Source organism: Rhamphochromis longiceps, linkage group LG17, assembly GCF_057381845.1.
Source record: "Rhamphochromis longiceps isolate RC_006_pf linkage group LG17, R_longiceps_female_GT1.1, whole genome shotgun sequence".
In the NCBI taxonomy this organism is placed as follows: Eukaryota; Metazoa; Chordata; class Actinopteri; order Cichliformes; family Cichlidae; genus Rhamphochromis; species Rhamphochromis longiceps.
The window spans coordinates 35,140,670-35,167,172 of NC_140573.1; the positions used below are offsets into that span (position 1 = coordinate 35,140,670).

The following is a 26,503-nucleotide window of genomic DNA, read 5'->3' on the forward strand; positions in this document are numbered from 1 at the left end:
AAGAATATTGACAACATATATAATATCTCAAAAGATGTGTAACTGTTGTTTTTGCACAGCTTTTGTAGAGTTATAGACAACTCTCTCTGTCTGCCTTTGTTTCTTTTTGAGTGTTTTTCGTTTTTCAAAAAAAGAGAAAGCCCACGAGTGTTGGAAATGTGCTTCCTCCAAAGGGTGTCTGGAGTCTCACTTAAAGACAGCATGAGGAGCTTGGTCACCTGGGACGGGCTCAGAGTAGAGCCGCCACTCCTCCATATAGAAAGGAGACAGCTTAGGTGATTCAGGCATCTGACTAGAATGCCTCCTGGACGACTCCTAGGTGAGGAATTTCTGGCTTGGTAACACCTAGCTGTCTATAGACTGGACTGGAAACGCCTGGGTGTCTCTAAACTGACTTGGAAACGCCTAAATGTCTCTAAACTGACTTGGGAATGCGTCAGTGTCTCTAGACTGACCTGGGAATGCCTGGGTGGTAATGTCTTTGCTTAGACTGCTGCCCGTGGTACCTGAATCTGGATAGGTATTAAAATAATGGATTGATGGATGGCTGGATGAAAGTAAAACACCTGGCTTGAAGTACCTCTTCAGACTTTTACTAGTTTAGGCTAAAGCAGGCTGTAAGAATGACTTAAAACACTTTTTACTGTGATCCACCAAAGAAGAAGAAAGCTGAGATATCTCTGAGATATATAGCAGTATCCCAATACTGAAAATGCACAGCAGCATTATTTCAATTCCAGTTTGAGAGGCATAAAGGCAACAACAGCAATTTGTGCTTAAATAGGTGCCAGCTATTGTGTAAAGCATCGTGTAAAGACAGCGATGATGATTTTCTTTCTCCAGCAGGTGGAGCTGAAGCACAAAGAGATATACTTAAGCTCACCATCATTTTCAAAGCATGAGGAGAAAAACAAATGAACACATTGTCAGTAGTCTTCAGCTCAATTTCAAACCCAGAAAATCTAGACTTGTGGTCACCTGACCCTTGTCACTTGAATCTACACTGCACAAAAAATGCCCCTGCATGAAAACTGAATCATATGCTTAGTTTGCCATCATCACAATACACCTGCATCAATGTTCACTCAATACTCTTTTTGCAGACTAAATGTTTGAAGAAAAAAAAAAAATGAATGAATGCACTGATACAACAGAGTTAAAATGGAGAGAATTTACCAGCAGCACATCAAGGTATCACAGTTTGTCCAGTTCTATTTATATTAATTCAGTCTTAAAACAAAACACAATTAAATGACTAATTGTATAACATGTAGCACTTAAGCAGCACACCAGTACATTAAATGTAAACCACTTAAATCTTGTTAAAAGAAAACATATGAAATGCATAAGTGATAACAGTGACATCGTGCAGCAAACAAACTGAATATAACAAAGGAAGCTGCCGACAGACCACACAGTGAAATGCAACAACGCTGCACAGGGCAGCAGTCAAATAACCATTAATAAGTTAGGAAGTTAAAACTGATCACAAGATAGAGTAGAAAATTACTGTGCACAAGTCTTAGGCACTAAACATTCTCGCAAATATAACTTATATAAAGTGCAGTAATGCATTTTTGGCGTGGCCAACTTTGAAACAGCAAGAACAGGAAAACTTTCACAGTTTTTCAAGCTTCTCAGCAGAAAGGCCGTTCCAAGCATCTCAGAGAAGTTGCCCCAGCTCTTTTGCAGCACCTCAGACGCATCTGCTGCAGGGCTCTTGTTCTTTATGTCTCTGGATTGCAGTCATGTTGCAGAATTTGCGTCCGTTCAGATACCACATCTAAGGTTCCTAAAACTTCTGCACTGCATCCCGTAATAATAATAATAATAATTATGCACTGTAACAAAGCACTGAGAAGCTGTAATCCAGCTCCAGCAGGTGGAACCTTAAAGATGATCTGATACACGCGTGTAATAACAGAAGCAGGGAACCGTTTTGTAGAACACTGAGCTGGATAAAATGAGGCACAATGGCCTTCTTTCATTCATTCAATCAAACATGGACACCAGCCAGTTTTCCTCATCACTATACTGATAATAACCCAACAGGCATGTGCCACATTGTTCCACCCCACATTTCTCTATATAGGAATGCGTGGAGAGACGGTGATGTGTATGGTGGAGAAAGCTGTGAGCTTACTGAACATGAATTCTGTGTTTGCACAGCAGTCGTAATGGTTAAAAAAGAGGAGAAAAAACCCACATCATATAAGCTTCTGTTCAGACAGAAGTACAAAGGTTTGATGTTAAAGACGCAATAAATGGACCAATGATGAAAGCACATCAATGCCATGCTTATTTACTATTATTATTATTATTGTTATCTGTCCCCCATTTTAACCACTTAAAGCTGGGATATGATCACAGGTGTGATAAGGTATCCCCATTTTTGTGTTATGTAAAACATATTTTGTGTTTTCTTCATTAGAATGCATTACACTTATTTCTGTGTTATAGTTTTATACATTTTTAAAACTGTAAATGAATACATGAATATATATTACATTGTTATTATTGTCATTTCTTTTTTTTTAGGTATTTGCTATATTATTTTGTTAGAAATTGTGTTTAAATTGTCTAAAACAGCCATGGCTTCATCCTTTGAGGATATGCATGGTCTGAGGCTGGTCTGACTTTATTATGTGTGTACGCATAAATTCAGGTCAGCATTAAGGAATCCAGCAGACATATGACTGAAGCGCAGCGTCTTCTGGTGTGCTTTGTGTAAGGTTTGTATGAAAGCATTTGCAACATTTCTACAAAAGCAAATTAACTGTAAGAATATATTAACATCTCGTTCCATCTTGTAAAAATTCAGACCAGCACAGATGATATACACTCTTTTAAACTTTCTGCTTCTCTTTAAAAACAGCACCATCCCTCTTCAGGAGGGCTACCTCGTTCTCCAGGGCACGGATCTTAGCCACCGTGCTCTCCTCCCTGCGATCCAGTTCTAAGATCTTTGCATGCAAACTCAAGATCTTCCTCCAGAGCTCATCTTTGTCAGTATCCGGTCTGCAGTACGAATGCTCAAAAACAGAAACCTTCTCTTCATCAGTGAGTCCACTCTCTGCTAAAAAACAGCCTGTGGTTTTGTCCTTGACCAGTTCCATGGGGACAAAGCTAAAAGCCTGACCCAGCACTGCCTGGAATGCATCTCCATCCATGTTTGCCCCTGCATCAGAGAATGAACCTGGCTCACAGCACAATACAGTCACAGTGGACTCGGCCTGCTCTTCAGAACAGAGTTCCCTGCTTGGAGACTGTGCTGCCGTTTCACCATCAAGTGGTTTCTCACAAGCACCAGTCTGTATCTCAGAACGTTCTAAATGAGAGTCCAACACTGCAGGTTCAAATACCATCTCTGTGCGTTCCCCAGACATATTGTTTATCACTGCTGACTGGGACTTTCTGCCTGTTTTGCTCAAAATGAGTGGCCTTTTTTTACTGGCAGGAGAGTCGAATGTTGCAAGCTCAGGATCACCGAGTGAAATGTTGGTTTTAGCCTTGAGGCTTCTTTTCAGGTTTGTCGTTTTCTTCTCATCGTCCTGGAATAAAAGATAAAAGGTCTTCATTAATGGGAATTAACAGAAAATCAACAAGTTTTGGCGCAACAAACGCGTGGTAAGAAACTGCTTAAATCCTTGCCTGCACTCTCTTCGTCACCACTCTTGTACCCTGTCTCTTGTTTTGATTGGTTGACCCCAGGTATTTAAACTCACCTGCCTTCACTACCTCTTTTCCTTGCAGTCACTGTTATAACATAGTACTAATATATACAAATATATATATAAATACAGGCTTAACTCCACAAGACTACGCTTTATACTCAAAGTTTAAGAAGTTATTAAGAAGCTAAAATTGTATTCTGAGCTTGATGTTTTCTAGATACATACATCTTCACTAGAAGGAAAAATGGTGGGGATGGCTGTATTCTTCAGGTACCGGATTCCCCATCGAATATCGAAGCAGTCCGCTGTAAAGTGCTCACTGCACAGATACTGATGTCGACTAGGGGTCCACTGCTCCCTCTTCATGTTGCTCACCCATTTCTGAAGCCTGGACTTGTCTTGCAAAGGAAACCTTTGAGAGATAGACCGATAATAGAGAGCTTTAACTCTAAGCACTGGAGTGTGATTTGGATCAGCCCAACACTACCCTCGTGTCATTACAAGCAAGCACTATGATATACTTAGATGACATCCTTTTTGCACCTCCTGCAAGTGACATCTTTCACCAATTAAGCCAAGCAACACGTTACAGATTAACTAAAACAACAAAAACATACGGGTAGAAGCTGATTCTCTTGCTGTCTTGTCTTGATGCAGTCCCCCCACGGTTTCTGCAAACTCTCACAGCGCAGTAGCGTGGCATATCTGTAGACAGACTACATGAAAACACATCGGCGAGACCCGTTCGAGGATACAATTAGAAAAAAAGAAAAAAAAAAACCCACACACCAGCTCGTAGATGATTATATCCGGTTTGTGGCCCTCGTAACGGAAGTGACGTGTACAGCATTTATTTTCTTTTTTACTGGCTCTTTCACGTCATCACTTATTAGACATATTTGCATCGAAATTAAGATTCCCTATGAGGATATAACTTTTTAAAATAAAATTATTATTTTCATTATTTGTATTAAATAAAAACCTACAAAATAATAACGCACGCGCTAAATAAAAAATGTACCGATGGCAAAACCTGTATAGGTCTTACGGCATTTGTCTATAAAGTACAATCGACGTTTTAATCTTTGAAATCTTTCATTTAAATTTACTATTGACTTTCAATGCTTCCGTTTTCCCCAACCCTCGGATTATTTAAGTATTCTAATTCTGCTAAATCGATTACGTCAAAATTGAATAGAAAAGCAAAGGCGGAAAAGATAAGCAGATTATTTTCTTGCGTTACCTATACCTACGTTCCGCCCTGGCCTTAAATCTTCCACGTGCGCATATTTTCCACCAATCACAACGGTCTGAATCACTGTGTTCGGAAACCCACCAATGGCGTTGCGAGTCGTGGTGTTACGGCTCAGGAATGCAGCTAGACAACAACTGTTAGCTTTCGTTTCACATCAGCTGAGCTGGAACCTCCGGCGATTAACACCAGTATCCCCAGGCTGTTTGTTACCTTGTATACAGGTAAGCTCTCAGTTTTAACTTAGCTACTTTAACTTAGCTGCCGCCGGTGGCTCTTTATAGGGTATAATTTACAAGCTTTTAAAAGGTCAAACTAGTTACTCCTCTTTTCCAGTAAAAGTTGTCATTTTTCTTGTTTGCGACGCCTTCTGCCTTCAGACTCGCTCGAAAGTTAATAACTGCTTGTATCGTTTGACAAAACGGTAACAATTTTATCCTTTTAAGGCTTCAGAAGTGTTTCAGAATTGTGTGAAACGTTTTTAACACAGTTGTCTAAATGCTGTTCTCACAGACGGAAAGGTGTCTAAACCACCAGTATGGCCACAGCGCAGTCGACGTTGCTGCTAGCAGTGCATATTCTGCTCATCTCAGAGTTCATTCTGGCCAAAAGGGACTACTACGACATACTAGGGGTGCCGAGAGATGCTACCGAGCGGCAGATCAAGAAGGCCTTCCACAAGCTGGCCCTGAAGTACCATCCTGACCGAAACAAGGGGCCAGACGCTGAAGCCAAGTTCAGAGAAATAGCAGAGGGTAAGTTACACATTATGTCAGTCTGTATTGTTGGGAAAGAGTCCTCATACAGTTGATCTAGAGACCTAAAAGCAAAATAGTTGCTACTTAAAAGTTTTTTTTTTTTAAGGATTCTGATGTTAGAGTGGACTTAAAGGGGAGGATCTGCCCCAGCAGTCGCACCTTTCCTTGTTTTTGTTGACGTAATTGCACACTATGGTAACGGCTAAAGGGTTACACGCCCCATTCTGTGCTTTTTGTAACTTATTTCCTAATGAATTTAATCTTATATATATATTTGTGTCCTCCAGCATATGAAACCTTATCGGATGATAAGAAGAGGCAAGAGTATGACCAGTTTGGACATAGTGCTTCATCAGGGGAGGGCCAGAGAGGAGGAGACTACGACTTTAACCAGCACTTCAAGTCATTCAACTTTGATGACATTTTCAAAGACTTTGACTCTTTTGGTCAACATCAACAACAACAACACCACCAACACCACTTTCACTCCCACTCTAATTCCCACCACAAGAGACACTTTGACAGCCACTTCCAGGCTCATCGAGAGGCCATGAATGGGCACAGGAGGCAGTTTCAGCAGGGCAGCTTTGGCGGAGGACTATTTGATGATATGTTTGAGGACTTGGAGAAGATGTTTTCCTTTCACACGCACAGCTCCAGGACTGAGAACAGATTTCAGGGCTCAGGGAAGCAACACTGCAGGACAGTGACGCAGCGTAGGGGGAACATGGTGACCACCTTCACTGACTGCTCTTAAGACAGGCTGGATAGTGGGGGGGGGTTCTTTGTGGTTTTTGAAATTGAAAGCTAATTTATCACTTGGTGAAACAGAGTGGCTTTGTGTGGCTTTTTGTAATTGCATGTAATTTCCTGTATGAACAAATATCTAAGCTAGCCTGAAAAATGGCTGCTTCCAAGCAATAACTCATTCATATTATTATTATAGCATAGTAATAAGTCTTAAGATCAGTCAGATACCTCCCTATCACCTCGCTTTCCAGGTTCGTTATGTTTACAATCTGATTCTCAGGCATGGCCTATGCTTAGTTTAAAAAGAGTACTTTTCTCTTGAGCAGTGAAGCAATTAGATGCGTTAGAATTCACATTTGTGAAAATGGGAAACCATAACTCTGCAGCTATATAGGCCATATTTTATTTTATCTCATCAATAGAAACCTTTTTCTCATCCAAAACCAAGACTTGCAGGTTTTGCACATTTGGTTTCCTGACAACCCCCTTTTTTTTTCTTTATTTTGGTGAAAGGATACATTAACAATCAATTCTTCTAACTGCATTTGTGGATGCACTACATTCACCTGGAATGTGTACAGTTTGGCCATTATCAACTGTTACCTCGTTTAGGTTTTTTTTTGGTTGTTGTTGTTTTTTTTCCTCTTCCAACAGAGTGGCATCTACCTTTTACTCAGTCAGGGTTGGAAATTAACATCAGTCCTATGACAAAAACTGGCAGACTTGGCCACAGGCAAAGTCGGCGGAGGTGTTTGCATGCGTGATTGCTTGGCTGTTTGTTTGTTTGTTTTTTGTTTGTTTGTTGTTTTGTTTTTTCATTTGGACCAGCTATCACAAAAACCACCCAGGCTCATCTGCCAGTCAAACTGAGTGGTCTGACAAGTTAAGATTCCCTAAACTGATCATAATGTGCAATATTTAGCACCTTTGCTCTTCATGTTGCCTATCTTCTATAGACCGTGCTGTGTAAATGTCATTGTCTAATGTCTGCACTTTGAATGCGTGCGTGAGTGTCTTGAATATCAATTGGTTGCAAAATGTTTGGAGAATGAATAAAAAAATATATATTAGAGGAAAGTTTGTGCTTGTGTTTAACTGAATTGGGAAAGGAGGGAGGCAGTAATGCACTTGTGTAATTGGTCTTTGTTATTAATGTGCTTTATTGTTTATGATTGTATTCTGATTATAAAATATGAATTATATTTGCATGTGAAGCACACACCAATGCAAATGTAGAATAAGTTCCGTGTCATGTGGTCTCATGAGATGAGATGCAACTAAAAGGAGAAGCTGCTTGATGTGTGAAGCCACAAAGTGCAAGTTGCTGCACTGGCTTCTGCACACTGTTTTACATGCATACGTGTTATACAGTCTCAGATAAACAGACTGTATCAGTTTTGTACAGTAAGTGAGAGATCCACTCAAGGATATTTACATAACACAACACAACTGCACATTGGATGATTCTTATGTGAAACTTAATAGTTGATTTGACTGAAAGACAGTTTTTCACGCTCTTTTTAAGGGTTCAAATGCATGGATCATAACCCACCCCCCAATTTTACTTATTTGGGTCACCCAGTTACCAAAATACACAAGTAACCCACTTTCAGTTTTGCCAGCATTTTACCTGATAAGCAATTCTTGCCTACTTCCAGTAGAGGTCATACTTTCTTAAAGCAGGAAAAGTGTTTTGAGCGCAATCTGCAACATTCATTGGCTTATCAGGTGACACAGAGGCAACCTTGACAAAAATAACAACATGGTGGGTTAGAAACCTAGGTAATGCTTTTTATTAAAATTCGGGCTATAATGCATTACAAGAAGGGTGAACCGTTCCTTTGATCGTATACTCATAGGGGTCTTTTGAAACACTCTTTGTCTGCTCCCTCACCCAGTTCTAATTTTCCATGGGAGACCCTACCAGGGTGCAAAATCTCTCTGACAGCATAGCTCCTGGGATCTCTGGGACACACAAACCCCTCCACCACGATAAGGCAGCGATTCACAGAGGGGTATCTGTAACACCTATACACTCAATACAATACTTTTATTAAACACTTTTAAATAAAGTCAAAGTTTGAATTTCTCTCATAATCCACTGAGAGACTATATTTTCAAAAAAATCTGCTGTTGTCAAAATACTTATGACTCTAACTGCATCTCCTCTCCTTAAATCCCCTCCCTGTTTTATCTTTCAATCTTGAAATCTAAAGTTGGCTTAATTACATATTTTTACCCACTGTTTATCCAGCACAGCAATAAATAACATAATTATTTCATTTCATGAAATGGCAAACCATTTTCCTACAATTTCTCTATGTCATTTAGTGGGTTTTCCTCAAGTACAAAGCAAAAGCTTAACTTAATTGCTGTACCTGAGAAACAAACATAGCAGGAGGGTTAAAGCATTAAAACCGAATGCTCATGAGATCCAACCACAAGATAATAAAATAAAATATTAAAAACAACAAGAGAGAAAGTAGAAGAAAAAAGACTGTGGCATAGCAATCCCCTTAACGTCTCCATTTGAAAAAAAAGAATGAAGTGAGCATGTGTATTAGCAGAGAGCTCTGTGGTGATAAGGTTGGCTAATAAGTAATAAACACTGGTTAACAAGTAATCCTGATGGCCATCATATTTTTCATAAATTTGAATAAGGTTAGAGATCCAGCACACCATGGTCTTGCAAATCTGCAGCGTCACAGAGCTAGCATGACACTGCAGATTTCTTTATAAAGCTCTAATAAAGCATTTGTTATCTTGTCTTTTATGACAACACACATATAACACTGTGATACAAATGAGGTAACTGGTTTGGTTAAATTGTAGGGCAGGCTCTGCTAGTTGGGCATGAAGCCATCTCACATTAAATACATATTATTTTTTTATGCAAAATACTCAAGCGTTTAATATCTATTTCAGAGATGGTATTTCCCTTTCGATGTAAGTGGCCTCCTTGACTCCTACAAATACTTCCTTACTATACTTAGGTACAAATTTCCGGTAAAGGTAGTTGTTTTTCCCGACCACTTTTACTCCCTACATGTTTTAACAAATATCTGTGCTTTCTTCTCCTTACATTTTCAAAACAGACTCATTACTTTAGCTTTAATGCATTTGAGGGAAGTTTTGTCAGTGCCAGCTTTCAGGCATCAAAGCGATTTGAGACTAAACTGTAACATGAAAGGCAGTCCTGTTCGTGTATTAATCTTCTTTCTTTCTTTCTTTCTTTCTTTCTTTCTTTCTTTCTTTCTTTCTTTCTTTCTTTCTTTCTTTCTTTCTTTCTTTCTTCCTTCCTTTCTTTCTTTCTTTCTTTCTTCCTTTCCTTCTTTCTTGCTTGCTTGACACAACACCAGAATGACTGCAGGTGTCTATAAGTTGCGGTACTTCAGGATCTAGCTAGCCTTACTGAAGAGGAGCAAACATAAAGGGAGTGGCTTAAAAAAAGTGGCAGGTAGTTTCAAATGCAAGGTATCTATCAGCCTAACAAACATCAGCAAACACAAACTGTTTGTGGGCAGTTTGTCACACAGTGTGTTGCTAGCTAAAGGTCCAGTTGCTGTATTTCACAGGAGAGAAAAGAAAGAGGGCTAACTTTACTCAGAGATGGAGAAAGATAAGAAAGACATGAGAGAAAGAAGAGAGATTGGATTTAAATGTAAGGACTGTTTAGTGGTATTTGATAAACTGTAAATGTAAAGCTTACATGTAATTCCTCATGTTTTTAAATCAGATATTCGGTCTGTACATTCAACATTATGTTTTTTTCATATTGTGAAATGTGCTGTAAAACAAATCGAGGTAGACTAACTGCTATTTAAAAGCTGCATGAAAATAAACAGGTTAGTGCAGGATAAACAGGTTAATTCGCTGTACTGTGATGGTTCTAAAGTAAAGAACAATGTGTGACTGGTGCCCAGTGACTGTCGTTCATGGTCAGAGTAAGGTTGCATCAAGTGTAGCAGACATTCATATGAACCTCAGCTGATGATGCTTAGATTCATTGACTGAATTGCACCTTCATACCAAATTTATACCATCTAGAAAAAAGGCAGCAGAAACAATGCTTGCTGTCAGTGGAGGATGGAATCAGCAGGACAACTCATGAAATATCTGCTGACATCTGGTTTAATTACGTTGTGTAAATCCACAAAGAGCAGCAGGTCAGCGGATCACAGCCTGTACACTAGTCTGAAAGTCTCCTGAAGTTCTCAATAGAAATTATTGTCAGTTATGATTTTTTTCCCCCTCCACACTCAGCGATTACAACCAATTTTAGGGTTCCCCCACCTGCTGAATCCCACTTTACTGTACACATTTTCCTGTTTTGAGGCAAAGTCATCCTCTACAATGTAGGCAACAGAAAATAGATATATTTTCCTTTTTTTCCCTTCAGATTCAAGCTGAGTATAATTAGAATTTTAAAAAAGTTAGACTGAACGTTTGTATTCCCATCTATTAATATTATTTTATCATTATGTTAATATAACACAATAATATAACACAAGGTTCATATAGCTTTGCACACAAATAGAAACATCCTCCAAAGAGCTACTTTTTACTTTCTTACTTTGAGTGCATTTCAGAGCTTGTACAGTTCTATTTTTACTTAAGTAAAGAATTTGACTCAGTACTTCAACTTTTACTGGAGTAGTTTTTAACAGTAGTATCTGTACTTCTACATAAGCACAGAATATCTGTAGTTTTGCCAACTCGGCTTGTTCATGGAAATCAAAACCACCTTTTTTGAAATCCGGAAACGGGAGAAAAACCCCACCAAACTCCGTGCTCCCAGCGTCTGACGAAAAGCCACAGACTGAGCAGCAGGTATATTCTTGCCTCACCATCCGTCCGTGGTGAGTCAATTCAAGTAGGTACTAATGCAAAGGGTCACTGAGCAGTGACAAAATTTTCTCACAATAATCTTTCTGGTTTAGCAAAACTGTGCACTTACCCTTGTCTGCTGGACGGATGGTATTGCTGTTCTCATTATTAAGCGATGTGAATGCTTTCTTCTCCTCCTCCTGCATTGCTGTATCATCACCGCAACCTTTGCATTGCTGGGACAGGCCGAAACCTTCATCTGTAGTTGCTCTGCTTCCACATCTGCAATGTTGTTATTTTGAATTGCTGTTTCTGTGACTGTGATCAGTTCCACTAGCGGGATTTGTCTTGGTGTCACAGCAAAGTTCAACCCTTTTGCTTTGCTTGGGTGAGTTGTCTGTCAGATAAAATTTTCACCCACTTGCTCACATCTTCGGTGTGGCCGCTGAGGACACACACATATTTTTCTGGTATTCTTTATGGCATCAATTTCAGCAATGTCCTGAAAACATTCCTCAGAAATTTTGGTCCATATTGACATGATATCATCGCACAATTGCTGCAGATTTGTCTGTGCGATTTGTCTTGTTCCACCACATTCAAAAGGTAATCGAGTAGATTTCGATCTGGTGCTTTGGAAAGAAAACCTTGGGCCTAACTTTTATCTCCTTGAAGGAAGTTTGGTGTAAAAGAGAAGTCATAATCAAAATCAGTTTGAAAACAAAAAATTGTGAAAATATATATACATAGATTGTGTCTACATTTTTAACGCAACTGATAAAAACATACATATTATCAGGATAATAATGGATTGCATTTATATATATCCTTCCACTATTCATTCACTCTCACACACTGCTGGAGGCAGCTACAGTTGTAGCCACAGCTGCCCTGGAGCAGACTGACAGAAGCGAGGCTGCCATATCGTGCCATCGGCGCTTCTGGCCAACACCAGTAGGCGGTAGGTGAAGTGTCTTGCCCAAGGACACAACGACCAGAACAAAGAGCCCAGGGATCGAACCGGTGACCTTCCGGTTACATAACATAGTTATTCTTTTGGAATTCAGCTAAACAGGGTCAAGCACCCATTAGGAACAGTTTGTTCTTATGCATAAGAACAAACTGTTCCTGACAAAGAGGAGGACTGTATATCTATATTAACTCTAATGAGCAGAGAAACGTTTTTAAAGTTTTTATCATTAACGTTGTGATCTTTGTGAGAACATCTGCATTTAGACATATTTCCATTTTGACATGTCACGTTTAACATATCATTGAATCTGCAGCTGTAGTTTTCAGTGTGTTGCTGAAGTAATATTCACTGCATGATTCAGCATTTTGTTCTGAGAACAGAGTGCTGAATCACATGTTATCTTTTGCCTTCTGAAGATAACATGCACCAACATCTCAATAAACGCACTTATATTTACAACGTCTTCACCTTGACAGAACAGGCCTTTAGTCAACAAAAAGTTACTGCTTCACTATCCTACTGCTGTAAACCCAACTCAGTCAGAAAAAGAAAATTTTTCTTTTGTGTGTGTTTCCCACTAGTTTATAGTAAGTGAGTTCTGACAGATTTTTGGTCTTGGGAGCATATATTTTGAAAGGCTTTCCTAACCTTGGTTTGCTGAATAAACCCTGCAGCAATCTTCCGCTGAAGCTTTTTAATTAACACACGTTGCTGTCTCTTCTCCTCCGCGTCCTGTGTTCAAAGATTATTTTTGAGGGGGGATTAATTCATTCAGACTGACCTAAAATCGCAAGCCGTGCTAATAGAAACTTTATCAAATTGCATAATCTTATTTACAATACTTTGTGTTCCTGTGATGGTTGTATACTAACTTTTCACTTTCCTGTAAACTCTTGACACAACTGAGACTGCTTACTGCCTCGATTCTGACAAGTTTACAGCACTGTATATGGTTGTGAACGTTATAGTGACTATACACTAATTGATGTCACAGACATGTTTTTTGTAAACTCTAGAGGAGTCATCTATTGCTGCATCGTTGTAAGAGGTATCAATGGTAAGTGTCAATTAAAAAATTTCATTTTACTTTGTCTGCGGATTTATGTTTACACATATAAGAGGTTACCAATTTAAAGTGAGATGCAGTCAAATGTCAGTTTCAGTAACACAATAATTTTGTTTGCAGCTTTTCAGAATTATGCTCAGACTGAATAAAGACATTACTTTCAAATTTTCCACATTATCCAAATTGTGGAAATTATAGAACTACCCGTTAAAAAATTTTATGTACACCTAACAGAATATTTCTGCACTGTGTGTAAGAAAAGCGGGGCCCATTGAAAGCCTTCCTATTTCACTGATATTATGATTATGTAAGAGACGGTCTCCTCCTACTACTAGAGAGAGTATATAGTAGCATGAGTCAGCACATTCAAACAGTGAGTGTTCCGACTAGGTTGAGAACGTTACTTCAAAGCTACTAAGATGATACCTGCTGTTACACTTAACAATGGAGCAAAGATGCCAATAGTGGGTCTGGGCACCTGGAGGGTAAGTCTTAGATTTTTTTGTTTTAAACTAGCTCTGTGGGAGACTGCTAATCTGTCCATGCTCACCCTACTTTTCAATGAATATTTCTGCTACTCTCATTATTTTTCACTGGTTTCACTCGTCTATGTTATCTGTACTATTTATATTTAATTTGTTTTTATATAACAAATTCCCTATCTTGCTGATAGAGTCTGGTTACAAAAGAAACCAAAGTAACATGTTATTTACATAGTGCAACTAAAGTAAAATAAACTGGATTGTAGAGGCTAATCCTACGTGACGCGATGTCACTGGTATGCATGAATGAATTAAACAGTCCAATAACTCCAGCAGTACTTATCTTGTCCTTTTTGGTCTTTATTCCAACATCATTTTACCATAACAGCGCAGCGGTCACAAACTGCTTGCCTTCTTGCGATTCACACTTGCTTTATTCATTCCATGTTTTTCTATCACCTTACCTGTGCAGTCAGAACCAGGAAAAGTGACTGAGGCCGTGAAAGTCGCCATAAGTTGTGGCTACAGACACATAGATGGCGCTTATGTGTATCAGAATGAAGAAGAAGTTGGAGCTGGAATCCATGCAATGATTGATCAAGGAGTGGTAAAGAGGGAAGACCTATTCATTGTGAGCAAGGTGAGCTTTAGAGAGAGCCAATAAAAATGTGTATAAACCATTTTATTATCTCAGGTTGTCTTCCAAAGCAGTGGCTTTGGAAGACAACCTGAGGCATGTGGCTTTCCACACCATGGTGATCCCTTTACATGAAAGATCCCCAGCTGAGATGGGATAAAGACACAAGCTAGTGAATTCCTAGTGCTGGTTCCAAGGGTCGGTGGAAGGGTTGTGTCAGGAAGGGTATCTAAGCTGAATCAAAAGCAACCACTCTGGAAATAAAGGAGCAGCTAAGCAGCAGTACCTTTATAGTAGTTATGTTGTTAGTTGCATAAGGAAATAATGAGGGTACAATGGTCATACTATAACATGTTTACAGCGTTGGGGGAAATGAGACACCTTGTTTGTAAAACTCCTGCTTATTTTTCCTAGTTATGGTGCACCTTTCACCTTCCATCTCTGGTGAGAACAGCTTGTGAGAAGACTCTCAAGGACCTGAAGCTGGACTACCTGGATCTTTACCTCATGCATTTCCCAATGGGGACCAAGGTCTGGAAACTTCTGTCCAGTCCTTACAATACAGTTAACTTTCTCTAAAATCTCTGTGATATAATAGTGTTTATAATGAACTGCAATTCATTATTATCAGGATGTCCAAAACACTCGCTGAAAAGCCTTCAGCTAATCCAAAATGCTGCCGCAAGAGTCCTGACAGGGACTAGAACGAGAGAGCATATTTCTCCTGTTTTGGCTTCCCTTCATTGGCTTCCTGTTAAATCCAGAATTGAATTCAAAATCCTGCTCCTCACATACAAGGTCTTAAATAATCAGGCCCCATCTTATCTTAATGACCTTGTAGTACCATATCACCCTATTAGAGCACTTTGCTCTCGCTCTGCAGAACTACTTGTTGTTCCTAGAGTATTTAAAAGTAGAATGGGAGGCAGAGCCTTCAGTTTTCAGGCCCCTCTTCTGTGGAACCAGCTTCCAGACAGACACTATCTCTACTTTCAAGATTAGGCTTAAAACTTTCCTTTTTGCTAAAGCATATAGTTAGGGCTGGACCAGGTGACCCTGAATCCTCCCTTAGTTATGCTGCAATAGACGTAGGCTGCCGGGGATTCCCATGATGCATTGAGTTTTTCCTTTCCAGTCACCTTTCTCACTCACTATGTGTTAATAGACCTCTCTGCATTGAATCATATCTGTTATTAACCTCTGTCTCTCTTCCACAGCATGTCTTTTATCCTGTCTTCCTTCTCTCACCCCAACCGGTCGCAGCAGATGGCCGCCCCTCCCTGAGCCTGGTTCTGCCGGAGGTTTCTTCCTGTTAAAAGGGAGTTTTTCCTTCCCACTGTCGCCAAAGTGCTTGCTCATAGGGGGTCATATGATTGTTGGGTTTTTCTCATACGAAGCGCCTTGAGGCGACTTTTGTTGTGATTTGGCGCTATATAAATAAAATAAAATTGAATTGTATTATCAGACTGAACTATGCAGTCTAAATTTAATACTGTCTTGAACACATCTTTTGGCCACTGCAGCCAGGAGATGATCTTTTTCCTGTGGATGAGAATGGGCAGGTTATTTCTGACAACAGCAACTTCTTGGACACTTGGGAGGTAATATAAATGACTTATTGCACAGTGATAATCCCGTGGACTTGCTGACAACCAAATTAAAATATGCTGTGCTAAAACCAGTTTATGATTTATCTTAAAGGCCATGGAAAAGCTGGTGGATGCTGGTTTGGTCAAAGCTATCGGCATTTCCAACTTCAACAAAGACCAGATTGAAGCCATACTTAACAAGCCTGGCCTCAAGCACAAGCCTGCCAACCACCAGGTAGATTTTGCAAAATTGTTTTTTATTTATTTTGAATTCTGGAGGCATGCACTGTTAAAAGATGAAATGAAAATAAAAATAAAACAAAGTCCCCGAAATGTGGTTGTTTTCTTAGATTGAGTGCCACCCATATCTGACTCAAGAGAAGATGATCAACTACTGCCACTCAAAAGGCATCACAGTGACAGCATACAGTCCTCTAGGCTCCCCTGACAGACCCTGGTAAGAGGATGTACAATCTATTGTAAACAAAGCTAATGTAGGAGTATAATCAGCTTTACTTCTCGAGGATATTAACAGTGTCACATTGTTTTTCTTGTCCTCTTCTACTAAAGGGCTTCATCTGATGAACCCTCGCTGCTGGAGGAACCTAAGATCAAGGCCATTGCTCAAAAGTACAAGAAAACTCCAGCACAGGTACTGAGGAATTACACAAGTCAGGAATTTTGAAATTTGAATTTCTAAATGAGACATCTCATGTTGGGTAAAAGGTCAGATATCAGACAGTAGGATCACGAGTGTGCAGCACAACCAGAGAACAACGAGATGCAGTATTTAACTAATATTGAATATCTTAGTTATTGGCTGCATGTTGTCTCCCATGGAAAACCAAAACCTGTGTGCTTACAGTTATGCAATGCAACATTTCAAAAGTTAAATTACTGACGTCAGCAAGAAGAAAATCAATACTGTCATGTGGTGGATTAGAAGGCTTATTAAAAAAATATTTAAATCATGGGAAAGTTAAATAATACTGAACTGAATGACCACTGCTCGTTTGAACCATATCCCCAGGTTCTGATTAGGTTCCACATCGAAAGAAATGTGGTTGTCATTCCAAAGTCAGTAACACCCCATCGTGTCAAGGAGAACTTCCAGGTACAGTAATCATAAATATTCATGAGCAGATTTTGTTTTTAGTCTTTTTTAGCTAATATAGTGTATTCACACTGAGCAGTTATCATATTTAGATTTATTTGTGTAGAAATCTGCATTGTTGGGGGGAATTTAGGTCATGGACTTATGCAAAAATTTGTGTTTTTCTATGTTCTCATTTGGATTTTCATTATACGTGTTGGGTTCCATAGAGCAGCTCATATAGTTTGTGCAGGTTATAAGTTATTTTTCGGTTCTTTCTTTTTCAGCTGTTTGACTTCAAGTTGAGCAAAGATGACATGAAGGACATCCTCAGCTTGAATAAGGACTGGAGAGGCTTCACATTACAGTGGTGAGTAAAAATAAAGGAAGATTAAGGGTAAAGGGGATACAGAAAAAATAAAGACGTGGCATTATTCTAAAATAAACTGTGCTATCAATTAATGGCTATTTCTTGTCTTCTCTTTCCAGGGCTTCAAAACACAAAGACTTTCCCCTTAATGCAGAATACTAAGTTAATATGGTTCACCATGCCTTGTTTATATCAGTTTTGCTTGAATGTTTCCTCCAGAATTTAAAAATAAATCAATAAAATGAACAATGCAACTTGTGTGGCTTTGTTAAAAATCCTGTTAGGACATTTGTGTTTGCATTGGATGAATGTGAGTTCAGCTGCTTTTTAAGCCACAGTGAGGGTTTTGGAATGAGAGAGGCATTTCAGTGAAAATGTCAAATAGTTCTGCCAGAACTAATTTACAGTTTGTAAATGCATCATGTTGTAATCCATGTAATTAAAATTATGGATGAAAAGGCACAAAATAAGCCAGTAATTAAACTGTAGATCTACCAGTACAAAAAACCCAGCATCTTCTTGTTGACATGATTAAAAAAAAACAACAACAAACATTTGTCCTTTCATACCTATATGGTATTAATTTTTTTTTCTTAGGAGAAAGGGGGAAAAAAAGCACCTTACTTTTGGGAGCTTGGGGGACTTTGTTGGTAAATCAATCATCATCATCTCTTATTGTGTCAGACACTACTACCTTATGTAGGACTTTGGGAGGAAACCACTGGCAGGTGTGGCTTTTACATGTGGGTACCTTAATAAGATCTAAAAGCACATATCACATTGGATGCCTGACCCCTGACCTAATCCTGGGGTGCACTCATCCTCACTGCCAGAAGGGATGATCATAACTGTCCAATCAGTCTTTTCTCCCATTAAAATATATAGTGTCCATTTTCTGTAAGTTAGTACAAGTTCATTGTGGTGCATAGTTTGACTACGTGTATATCCCATAACTCAGTCATCTCGAAACATTAGAGGCACTAATGATTAAATGATCAGCTGGCATTAAATGCTGAAGTTGCCTGATAATAAGATGAAAATTTAAATCACGTGCCCTAAGAAGAGAATCCTAACTGTATACCGTTGCTCTGAGGGAATAAATAAACTTGTTTTAATTTTACCAGTTGCTGGTGCTTTGGTTCCTGAAAGGATTGCTTCACCCTTGGGTGAAAGGTCAAATCCCCTTCTATTCCTTATTTTATCAGACATTGATGTCTTTTGTGTTACTGCATTTTAAAATAAATACATAATTTAAAAAAAATGAAAAGACAGTGTAATAAGAAAATATGCAGTTTGCTGCCCAAGAGCAACAAGATGACAGCACCCTGCTGACATGACAGAAACCTCTACAACTATATGCCCTGAATGTTAAACATGTTGCCTGTGGGCCAAGAGTGTTTAATTCATAAATCATTCATAAGACAAACTATTTTTTAAAAGACCAAAAAGGTACTGCTACTTCTGTGTGGTGATGCAATGCTAGCATCACTTTATGGGAGTGAACAGATTCACGAAATACAATAGTGTAGCCAACTTTCATAAACTCTTTTATGAAGTTTTTATTCTTTTTGTAGATCCAATTTGAGCTGTACATTTTACAGTTCCTCATTATGCTTCTTTTTATTTATACTAGTGCTGCCAGCGTTAATCTCACTAACATGACGTTAACGCCATAACCGCATTAACACGGCAAATCTCCGTTAACGTTAAATAAACCTGAATTGAATACAATAAATCTCTGCTTGGGCTGGTCCTTCCTTCTTATTTTTAAATATAATTATTTTATTCTCTTCCACGGGACTTTATTAAACTAGCAACAACTGAAGCAGGATTTCTAGTCCCACAAATGTACCTATCCGTGTACAATTTTCAGTCACACAGGAGGAGAAGAGCTCTAACAAGCGTGCTGCAGGGTAGTCTTCGAAGATCCTGACTGTATGTCGCTGGAAGTAGATGACTTATGTGACTGGCTATTGACAGCTGGTTGACAAGTGCGCCGGAATACGGAACACAGGGGTTCATGGGAAACGGAGAACAGTAAATAAACTTCAAAGATCATAAAACAAAGCATGAAAAGCACAGACAATGGCAGGAGTAAGACTTTTAATTGTTTTTAAACACTCAGTTTAACGTCAGCTCTTTGTATCCTACAACTTCGCTCTTTTCTACGGCCGGCTCGCAGAACAGCAACAACACAAGAAAGAGTGGCCTACAGACCGGTTGTAGCACATAACTTGTACATTGCCTCCATCTGACAATAGATTTCACTGCAGATAGATGGGCAGACCCTAGTGTGGAGTGAACGCGCTCGCTTTGCTCGACAATAAAACGAGCATGAGAAGCAAAAGCCACACCATTATAACACAGTAATACACAGTAATACAAAGCACCAAATACTGTATGGCATGACTCTAAGGCAACATGTGCTTCACAGAGATAAGTTTATAAATTCGCCATTTTTTTGCCTCTGTCAGGGACTGCAGGTTTCACGTTTAATGCAAATTAAATCAAATTTTCTATATAAATGAAATACATTTTTAAAAATTGTTGGACATGAAAGCTTAAAGGTAGTTAAGATTGCTCTTGCATGTGACACTACTAGACATGAAAAACTACAAACTAAATGACATTGTAAAGTCTGTTTTATTCTCTTCAGTAACTTAACAAATACATTTACTTCACCCCAAGGCTCAATGCCAATATGCCACTACAGGAGTGCAAAATCCAAAACATAATTATATGTTATAATAACCCAAAGATCAAATTAAGCATCAAGTTGTCTTTGGAGTGTGTGTATAAACTTTAGTGGTAACACAGGAAGCAGGTGTTTTTTTACCTGAGAAATGTAAAAGGAGTCAAAGCTACAGCAGGGTCATTCCATGAAAAAAATAAAATAAATAAAAAAAAATAAAAATCAGTGTTTCCACCTAACCCCTCATGTCAACTGACTTCTTTTGTACAATAACTTTCACGTGCTTGAGTGTGAAGTGGGAACTTTTTTCCAGATTTGATTGATTTTATATGCAATAACCCAACAGCATAAACACATAAAGAAGAGGAAAGTAAGCAATAACAAAGACCCAGCGTTAACATGTGGAAACTTTCCAGTTTTCCTCTCAGAATTCAGCGTTGAATGGAAAGTCCTTGTGCTTTGTGGCACTACAAAGAGAGAGAGGGAGAAAAGAAAAAAATGAAATTCAAGTCATGACTCCCTGTTATCCAACTCACAACTCTTTGTTTAAAGCGCACACAATTATCCTGTCTCACCATTGCATTGGACAGACTCTCCAGTTCCTATTAAATCCCAGTATAGTCTTCATTTCCTCCTCAGTTAATTCAAAGTCAAACACCTGCAAATGTGTATAAAATATAAGAATAATGACCCAATCAAAAGAAGTTTAAGTAACAAAATGGAAGGATAATCAATCTCCCCAGCTAAAGACCTGGAAATTCTCTTGAATGCGCTGCGGTGTGATTGACTTAGGGATCACAATCACATTTCTCTGGACGTGGAAGCGGATCAGAACCTGGAAATAAAAGAATTCAGGCTATTAACATGATAAGGTGATTACGCTCAATATAATGTTCCAGAGTACAACAGGCAGATTGATTTTACTTTTTTCTCTTGGATAGAAGTTACTCAAAATAAAATAGAATATATCAGTGGCATGTTCTGCCCAGAAGGACAGCTGTACCTGAGCAGGTGTCTTCTTGTGTTTCTCAGCAATGACTTTAATGTTGGGATCCTCCAGGAGTGAGGGATCTTCTGGTTTAGCCCTGCATTTTCAATACATGTTCAATAAGATTTTCTCTGTGTACAAAATAGTGTATTCTGTAAAAAAAATAAATAAATGAGACCCTGGTCTCATTGGCTTGTTACTTAATATCAAACTCGTGACAACATATGCCACAGAGAGAAAGAGGAACAAGAGTCATGAGTTGAAACTCGCTAAAGGGATATAATACGCTGAACAGTATTGATAAATATTATAAAGGGAATCAACCAATGTGAGTGTGGAGTATTTGGTCACTTTTCAAGGCCTGTTGAAGTCATTTTGAGGCAAACATATTTGCCATGCCTACTGACCATGGTCTGTCAGGGGATCCCAGGGGGCTGTAAGCTGTCACAGAGATACCCTGGGAGTGGCAGTAGTTGATCAGCTTGTCCTGGGTCAAGTATGGGTGGCACTCCACCTAGTGGGAAAAATGAGAAGCAAATAAAAGTGATAAATCTATGCATGTATCATTTCACTGAACCCCTTCAAAACAGGCACATATTATTATTATTATTATTATTATTATTTATTATTATTACCACTTTAGTATTTCCATTAAATGACTGAAGAAAAGAGAAGGAAAAACAGCTTCACTTAAAAATTCTGCATTGAATGTCTTGTCAAAGGACTAATATTTGTATATAAAGACTCTTAGCATGGTTAAATGAAGTATTTTAGTACTGGCTTAGAAGAAGATACAAGACCATAAGCCTTCAGAGTCTGCTGGATCCATTTGGCATCATTTTCAGTGATAAATTTCCTGATAAGCAGCTATAGCACTGCTGTGCTCTGATGACAAAAAGGAAAAGAATTGTGCTTTAATCTAATATAAGACACAACGTGACGTTGATGGTAAACCATGATTCTGAGAACAAACAAAAATATAAGGTCACCTCAACTAATTGGCCCAGCCTGAGGGGAAACTGCTGCGGCCCATCATGAACTAACAAGACATTTATTTCTCAGGCCTCACAGGAGGAGACAGATAATGCTATTACGGCCTCTTGCCCTTTAAGAACAGCAAGCATGAAACATTAATGTTTTCTTGTTCCTTCATAGCCCTGAGTATTTAACTTTCACAACAGCTAACTCCAACAACAAACAGAAACGGTTATTTTATACAATACAAATCATTTAGCATACCTGGTTGTTGGCAGGCTTGTATTTGAGGCCCGGCTTGTTGAGAATGGCTTCAATCTGCTCCTTTTTGAAATTGGAGATCCCAATAGCTTTGACCAAACCAGCATCTACCAGCTCTTCCATTCCCTGAGAACATTTGGGATAAAAAAATAAACACAAGGACTTTGGTGCACAAGGACTTTTGGTGTGAGCACGCATGATATGCAATGATATAAAACCCTTTTTTCCTTCAAGATGATGATTTTGTCTGAAAAATTAAAAACAGATTAAAAAAATAAATAAAAGTAACTAATCAGAATTACAGACAAGTAACCACTGAAGCAGAAAAGATATTTTCATTAATAATGAAATTATTAATGGCTACAGAAAAAAAAGAAAGTTGGAAGTAGTGGAGGCCTATTTCTTGTAATTACCTCAGTATATCTGCAGAATTGTTTTTTTTCTCTCTTCCCATATTTTTTCACTGTTTGATAACTGTGGTGGTTTCCTCGGCCATAACTTTGTCCTCAATGAAAATCCCACAAGTTCTCAGTTGGGTTCATTTCAGGACTCTGGACTAGTCATTTCATTATTTCATTTTTGTCAACGTCAAGGAAGTGGTTTACCCATTGTGCAGCGTGACAAGGAGAACTGTCTTGCATAAAAAATGCTGACTGATTGGAAGCAGATGGGACTGAGGAAATAATGTGCCAATGAAGACATTTCTGATAAATGTTAGTGCCGTGTATCTGTATAACATGACCATCTTTTCCCTTAAACCACGATCCTTCCTGATCCAAAATGACTGACCCTGTCACACATTCTCGGTGCAGTTTTTCCTGGTTTGACACGCAACGCAATTTCTTACCTCCACAAAACAAAATGAAGTCTGCCATTGTCACTAAAGTGATATACTTTGACCTCTGTAATCCTCACACCATACACAAAATTATTAGCACAGCACTATAAGTATGGCAAAGTGTAATCTATCCCACACAGTCTTATTAACTTACCTCCCATGTCTCCAGGAAGCTGGTGTTATCACTGATGCTTTGTCCTGTACTGTCCAAAGGAAAAAGCTCATCACCTGCCTGTAACATGACAAAGGATTATATGCCACTAAACAAGATGAGGGCAGCAAAGAGTTAAAATATTTTTATGTTTAAAACAAAAGTGGTCCTACCTTAAAACCCATGGGCCAGTGCACTAAATAGAGATCTAGGTAGTCCAGTTTAAGATCACTGAGAGTCTTCTCACAACCCTTCCGAACCAAGGACTTTTCATGAAAAGTACACCACAGCTGGGAAATGAAAGCACACATAAGCACTGCTCATCAATTTAGTATAAAATCTTAAAAACAAACAAACAAACAAACAAACAAAGGTACTTTTTGCACCAATAGCTCACCTTGCTTACAATAAAAAGATCCTCTCTTTTGACCACACCATCCTTGATTATAGTGTGGATACCTTCACCCACCTCTACCTCATTCTGGTAGACGTAGGCACCATCGATGTGCCTGTAACCTGCAGAAATGGCTGCTTTCACTGCCTCGGCAACTTTGCCAGGTGGAGACTAACAAACAAGAGATGGTTAGCTGTTGTGGTACTTCACCCTGGCAGTTAAAAGAATCATTTAGACTGCTGTACCAAAACATCATGGTAGACTTATACATGGACCTGTTGTCTCTATGCAGATAACATTTTGCACACTTCACAAAATGTAACTTAGAAAACACGAGTTCCAGTTCCTGATTTTGTCTTGTTGGGAAAGGACCACTAAATAGGTTACATCTACACTGCCCTTGTCTCGTGTCCTCTTCACATATACCTTTCGTCCAGTGATGCTATAGTCTAACTGTTTTCCTAATGTTAATTGCTACTTTTTCCATTATACCCACTTAGCTAAAAGCAACATCTGGGGGACAAATTCAATTTCCATCCTTTATTTAAGAAGGAAAGGTCAATACATTTAATATTCATTAAATGTACCCCGCCTTTCGCCCTATGACAGCTGGGATAGGCTCCAGCGCCCCCCGCGACCCTGAAAAGGAGAAGCGGTAGCGAATGGATGGATGGATGGATGGATATATATATCTAAAAGGAGAATACAGCGATCTCAGCTTTCAAGTACACTAAACTTGCTGCCCTTACTGTTTACACAAGCAGGGTAAATGTATCAGCTGTGTTTCAGCAGCAGTTACGTAGCACGACTTGCAACAAATCCTTAAACTACTCTTGATTCTGCGCACTGAATAACAGTGAAGCAAACGTGGGGCATTAGAGGACTGCCCCAGCTTCGCACAGACTTTGTCATGGTTCTAGAAACTCGGCCAAGGTTGGCTCCACTCCCAAAGGTGGGGTCCTAAAGTGAAAATAATGTCGAGCAGTAATTTCTGTAGACGGTATATGCAATTTACCTCGAAATGTCGAAAGATAATACGATAGAAACTTGTTTTAAACGGCCATTATTCGTCCTCCAACCATATTTTCTGTTGGCATGTTAGCCTACATAAAAGGCTAACTACAAACTTGTGCAAAGTCGGACGGCATAATAAATGAAAGCAGACGCACCTTCCACGTCCCCAGTCCCAAAATGGGCATTTGTGCACCGGTGTTGAGTTTCACTGAAGTTGCCATTTCTGTAGTGAACGAGCAGAACCTGAATGTGGTTGAAAGCAGACGACGAGCGAGAGCAAATGCCAAGTGCACCGCAGAGAGCTAGTAGATCGCTAGCATCGTCGATCGATCGATTAATGATGTCTTTTAATTCTTTTCTGCAGGATGTGCTACAGGCGGCAGTCGCACGCACCTTCCAGTGTATTTACTGATAAGCAGCATCATTTTACATTGATTGACATTTTTTTAAAGGGAAGCTCAAGTACCTTTACAATCGTAAGTAACTTAGAAATAAATATTAATAAAATACTGAAGGACTATGGATAATGCTCCAGAAAATACTGACCTAAAAACAAACAAACAATAAAACATGTAGTACAGTGCAAAAATCTCATACTACCCCTCATTTCTTTATATTTTGCTAGGAAAATGGGAACAAGCATAGATGAAAATGAAACAAAAAGACAGTTTGTACAATTCTAACAGTCAGCATGTGGTATCACCACCTTTATTTTTTTTAATGCAGACTGAACTTTTTCAAGCAAGCGTTTCTGGTAGTTTTTTTTAAGTAGTCTTCAGAAATTATTTCAGTTAGTCTCCAATAGCCGGAGAATTTAGTTTTTAGGCCTGCAACTTGTGCTCAATAAAGGACACACTGCACACCACACCAAGATATGTAGAGTTTTTGGGTAACACGAATCACCTTGTTTCTGCAGAAATACATTTTAAGATGACCTTTATTAGTCCCACAGGTGGGACTAATAAAACTAATTTTTGGGGTATTTTTTAATAGATTTAACTAAAGAATCTGCAACAAAGTTTTTGACAGGCTGCCAATAACAAATAGCATAAAAACACAACATTTAGCTAGGTTTTTTGTTTGTTTGTTTTTTTGCCAAGTTGACTGTTATGTGCAGGAACAATACTGGTTCATCTCTTGAGTTAGGTGCCTTTTTTATGCTTGAATAATTATTATGATGAGGTAAAAGGACATGTCTGACAAATAAGTGAAAAGGGAGCCAAAATCCAAAGAAATAATATGGAACAGTTCAGAAAAATCTGGAGAACTATTGTCCAAGGCCACCTAAAAAATACAACCGAGTGTGACTCATTGGAAGAAAAATATAAAGACATTGAGGGACAGGTCAAGACCTTTGCATAGTACGATACCTGCACAGTTTTGTTTTCTGTCTTGCAGTGTGGCATTTATATGATTTCACCTAACCAAACTCCAGAACTAACTGGCAAAATAAAACCTCTTTGCTTTTATCTTCAATTTTGTTCGAGTCTACCATTGCACCACTAGAGGGCACCGTTACGCTTTACAAATCTGTGAAACAGTCTCCTCAAATCACCCAACTGAGGCTCAAAGGAAATACAGTTCCATAATTTTAGACATTTGTCAGTGTACGCAGTAATTACAGTAAATGAAATGATTGATATTTTAACTTGAGGCTCCCAAAAACTCATGCTCACATTTACATTTTAATTTCAATTTACAATAATTATTCTAAGCACA

The 26,503-nt window shown here is 38.8% G+C and overlaps 3 protein-coding genes and 1 pseudogene across 5 annotated transcripts; 2 read left to right on the forward strand and 2 right to left on the reverse strand.

The window, feature by feature from the left end:
- Window positions 1–2,732: 2,732 nt before the first annotated feature.
- Window positions 2,733–4,899, reverse strand: LOC146650073 (THAP domain-containing protein 5-like; annotated as a pseudogene). Its single transcript, XR_014908136.1, has 3 exons — window positions 4,292–4,899; window positions 3,900–4,086; window positions 2,733–3,551 (listed from the first exon to the last, which is right to left on the reverse strand). The product of XR_014908136.1 is annotated as a THAP domain-containing protein 5-like (transcript).
- A 125-nt stretch (window positions 4,900–5,024) lies between these two features.
- On the forward strand, window positions 5,025–7,511 carry LOC146650074 (dnaJ homolog subfamily B member 9-like). The gene is made up of 3 exons (XM_085387441.1): window positions 5,025–5,150; window positions 5,440–5,681; window positions 5,972–7,511. Exons 2-3 carry the CDS (start codon window positions 5,465–5,467, stop codon window positions 6,439–6,441), a joined length of 687 nt encoding a protein of 228 aa, XP_085243567.1. The 5' UTR covers window positions 5,025–5,150; window positions 5,440–5,464; the 3' UTR covers window positions 6,442–7,511.
- A 6,161-nt stretch (window positions 7,512–13,672) lies between these two features.
- akr1b1.1 (aldo-keto reductase family 1, member B1 (aldose reductase), tandem duplicate 1) lies at window positions 13,673–17,720 on the forward strand. Its single transcript, XM_085386149.1, has 10 exons — window positions 13,673–13,785; window positions 14,255–14,422; window positions 14,834–14,950; window positions 15,943–16,020; window positions 16,121–16,243; window positions 16,359–16,465; window positions 16,579–16,660; window positions 17,039–17,122; window positions 17,389–17,471; window positions 17,591–17,720. Exons 1-10 carry the CDS (start codon window positions 13,720–13,722, stop codon window positions 17,631–17,633), a joined length of 951 nt encoding a protein of 316 aa, XP_085242275.1. The 5' UTR covers window positions 13,673–13,719; the 3' UTR covers window positions 17,634–17,720.
- A 1,839-nt stretch (window positions 17,721–19,559) lies between these two features.
- Window positions 19,560–25,103, reverse strand: LOC146650076 (aldo-keto reductase family 1 member B1-like). 2 transcript variants are annotated; one of them, XM_085386691.1, is made up of 10 exons: window positions 24,940–25,103; window positions 23,774–23,941; window positions 23,550–23,666; window positions 23,380–23,457; window positions 22,391–22,513; window positions 21,559–21,665; window positions 21,167–21,248; window positions 20,915–20,998; window positions 20,739–20,821; window positions 19,560–20,630 (listed from the first exon to the last, which is right to left on the reverse strand). In XM_085386691.1, the coding sequence occupies exons 1-10, from the start codon at window positions 25,003–25,005 to the stop codon at window positions 20,588–20,590; spliced, it is 951 nt and encodes a 316-aa protein (XP_085242817.1). In that variant the 5' UTR covers window positions 25,006–25,103; the 3' UTR covers window positions 19,560–20,587. The 2 variants fall into 2 exon arrangements, with proteins under 2 accessions (XP_085242817.1, XP_085242818.1); XM_085386692.1 differs by lacking the exon at window positions 23,774–23,941.
- Window positions 25,104–26,503: the final 1,400 nt, after the last annotated feature.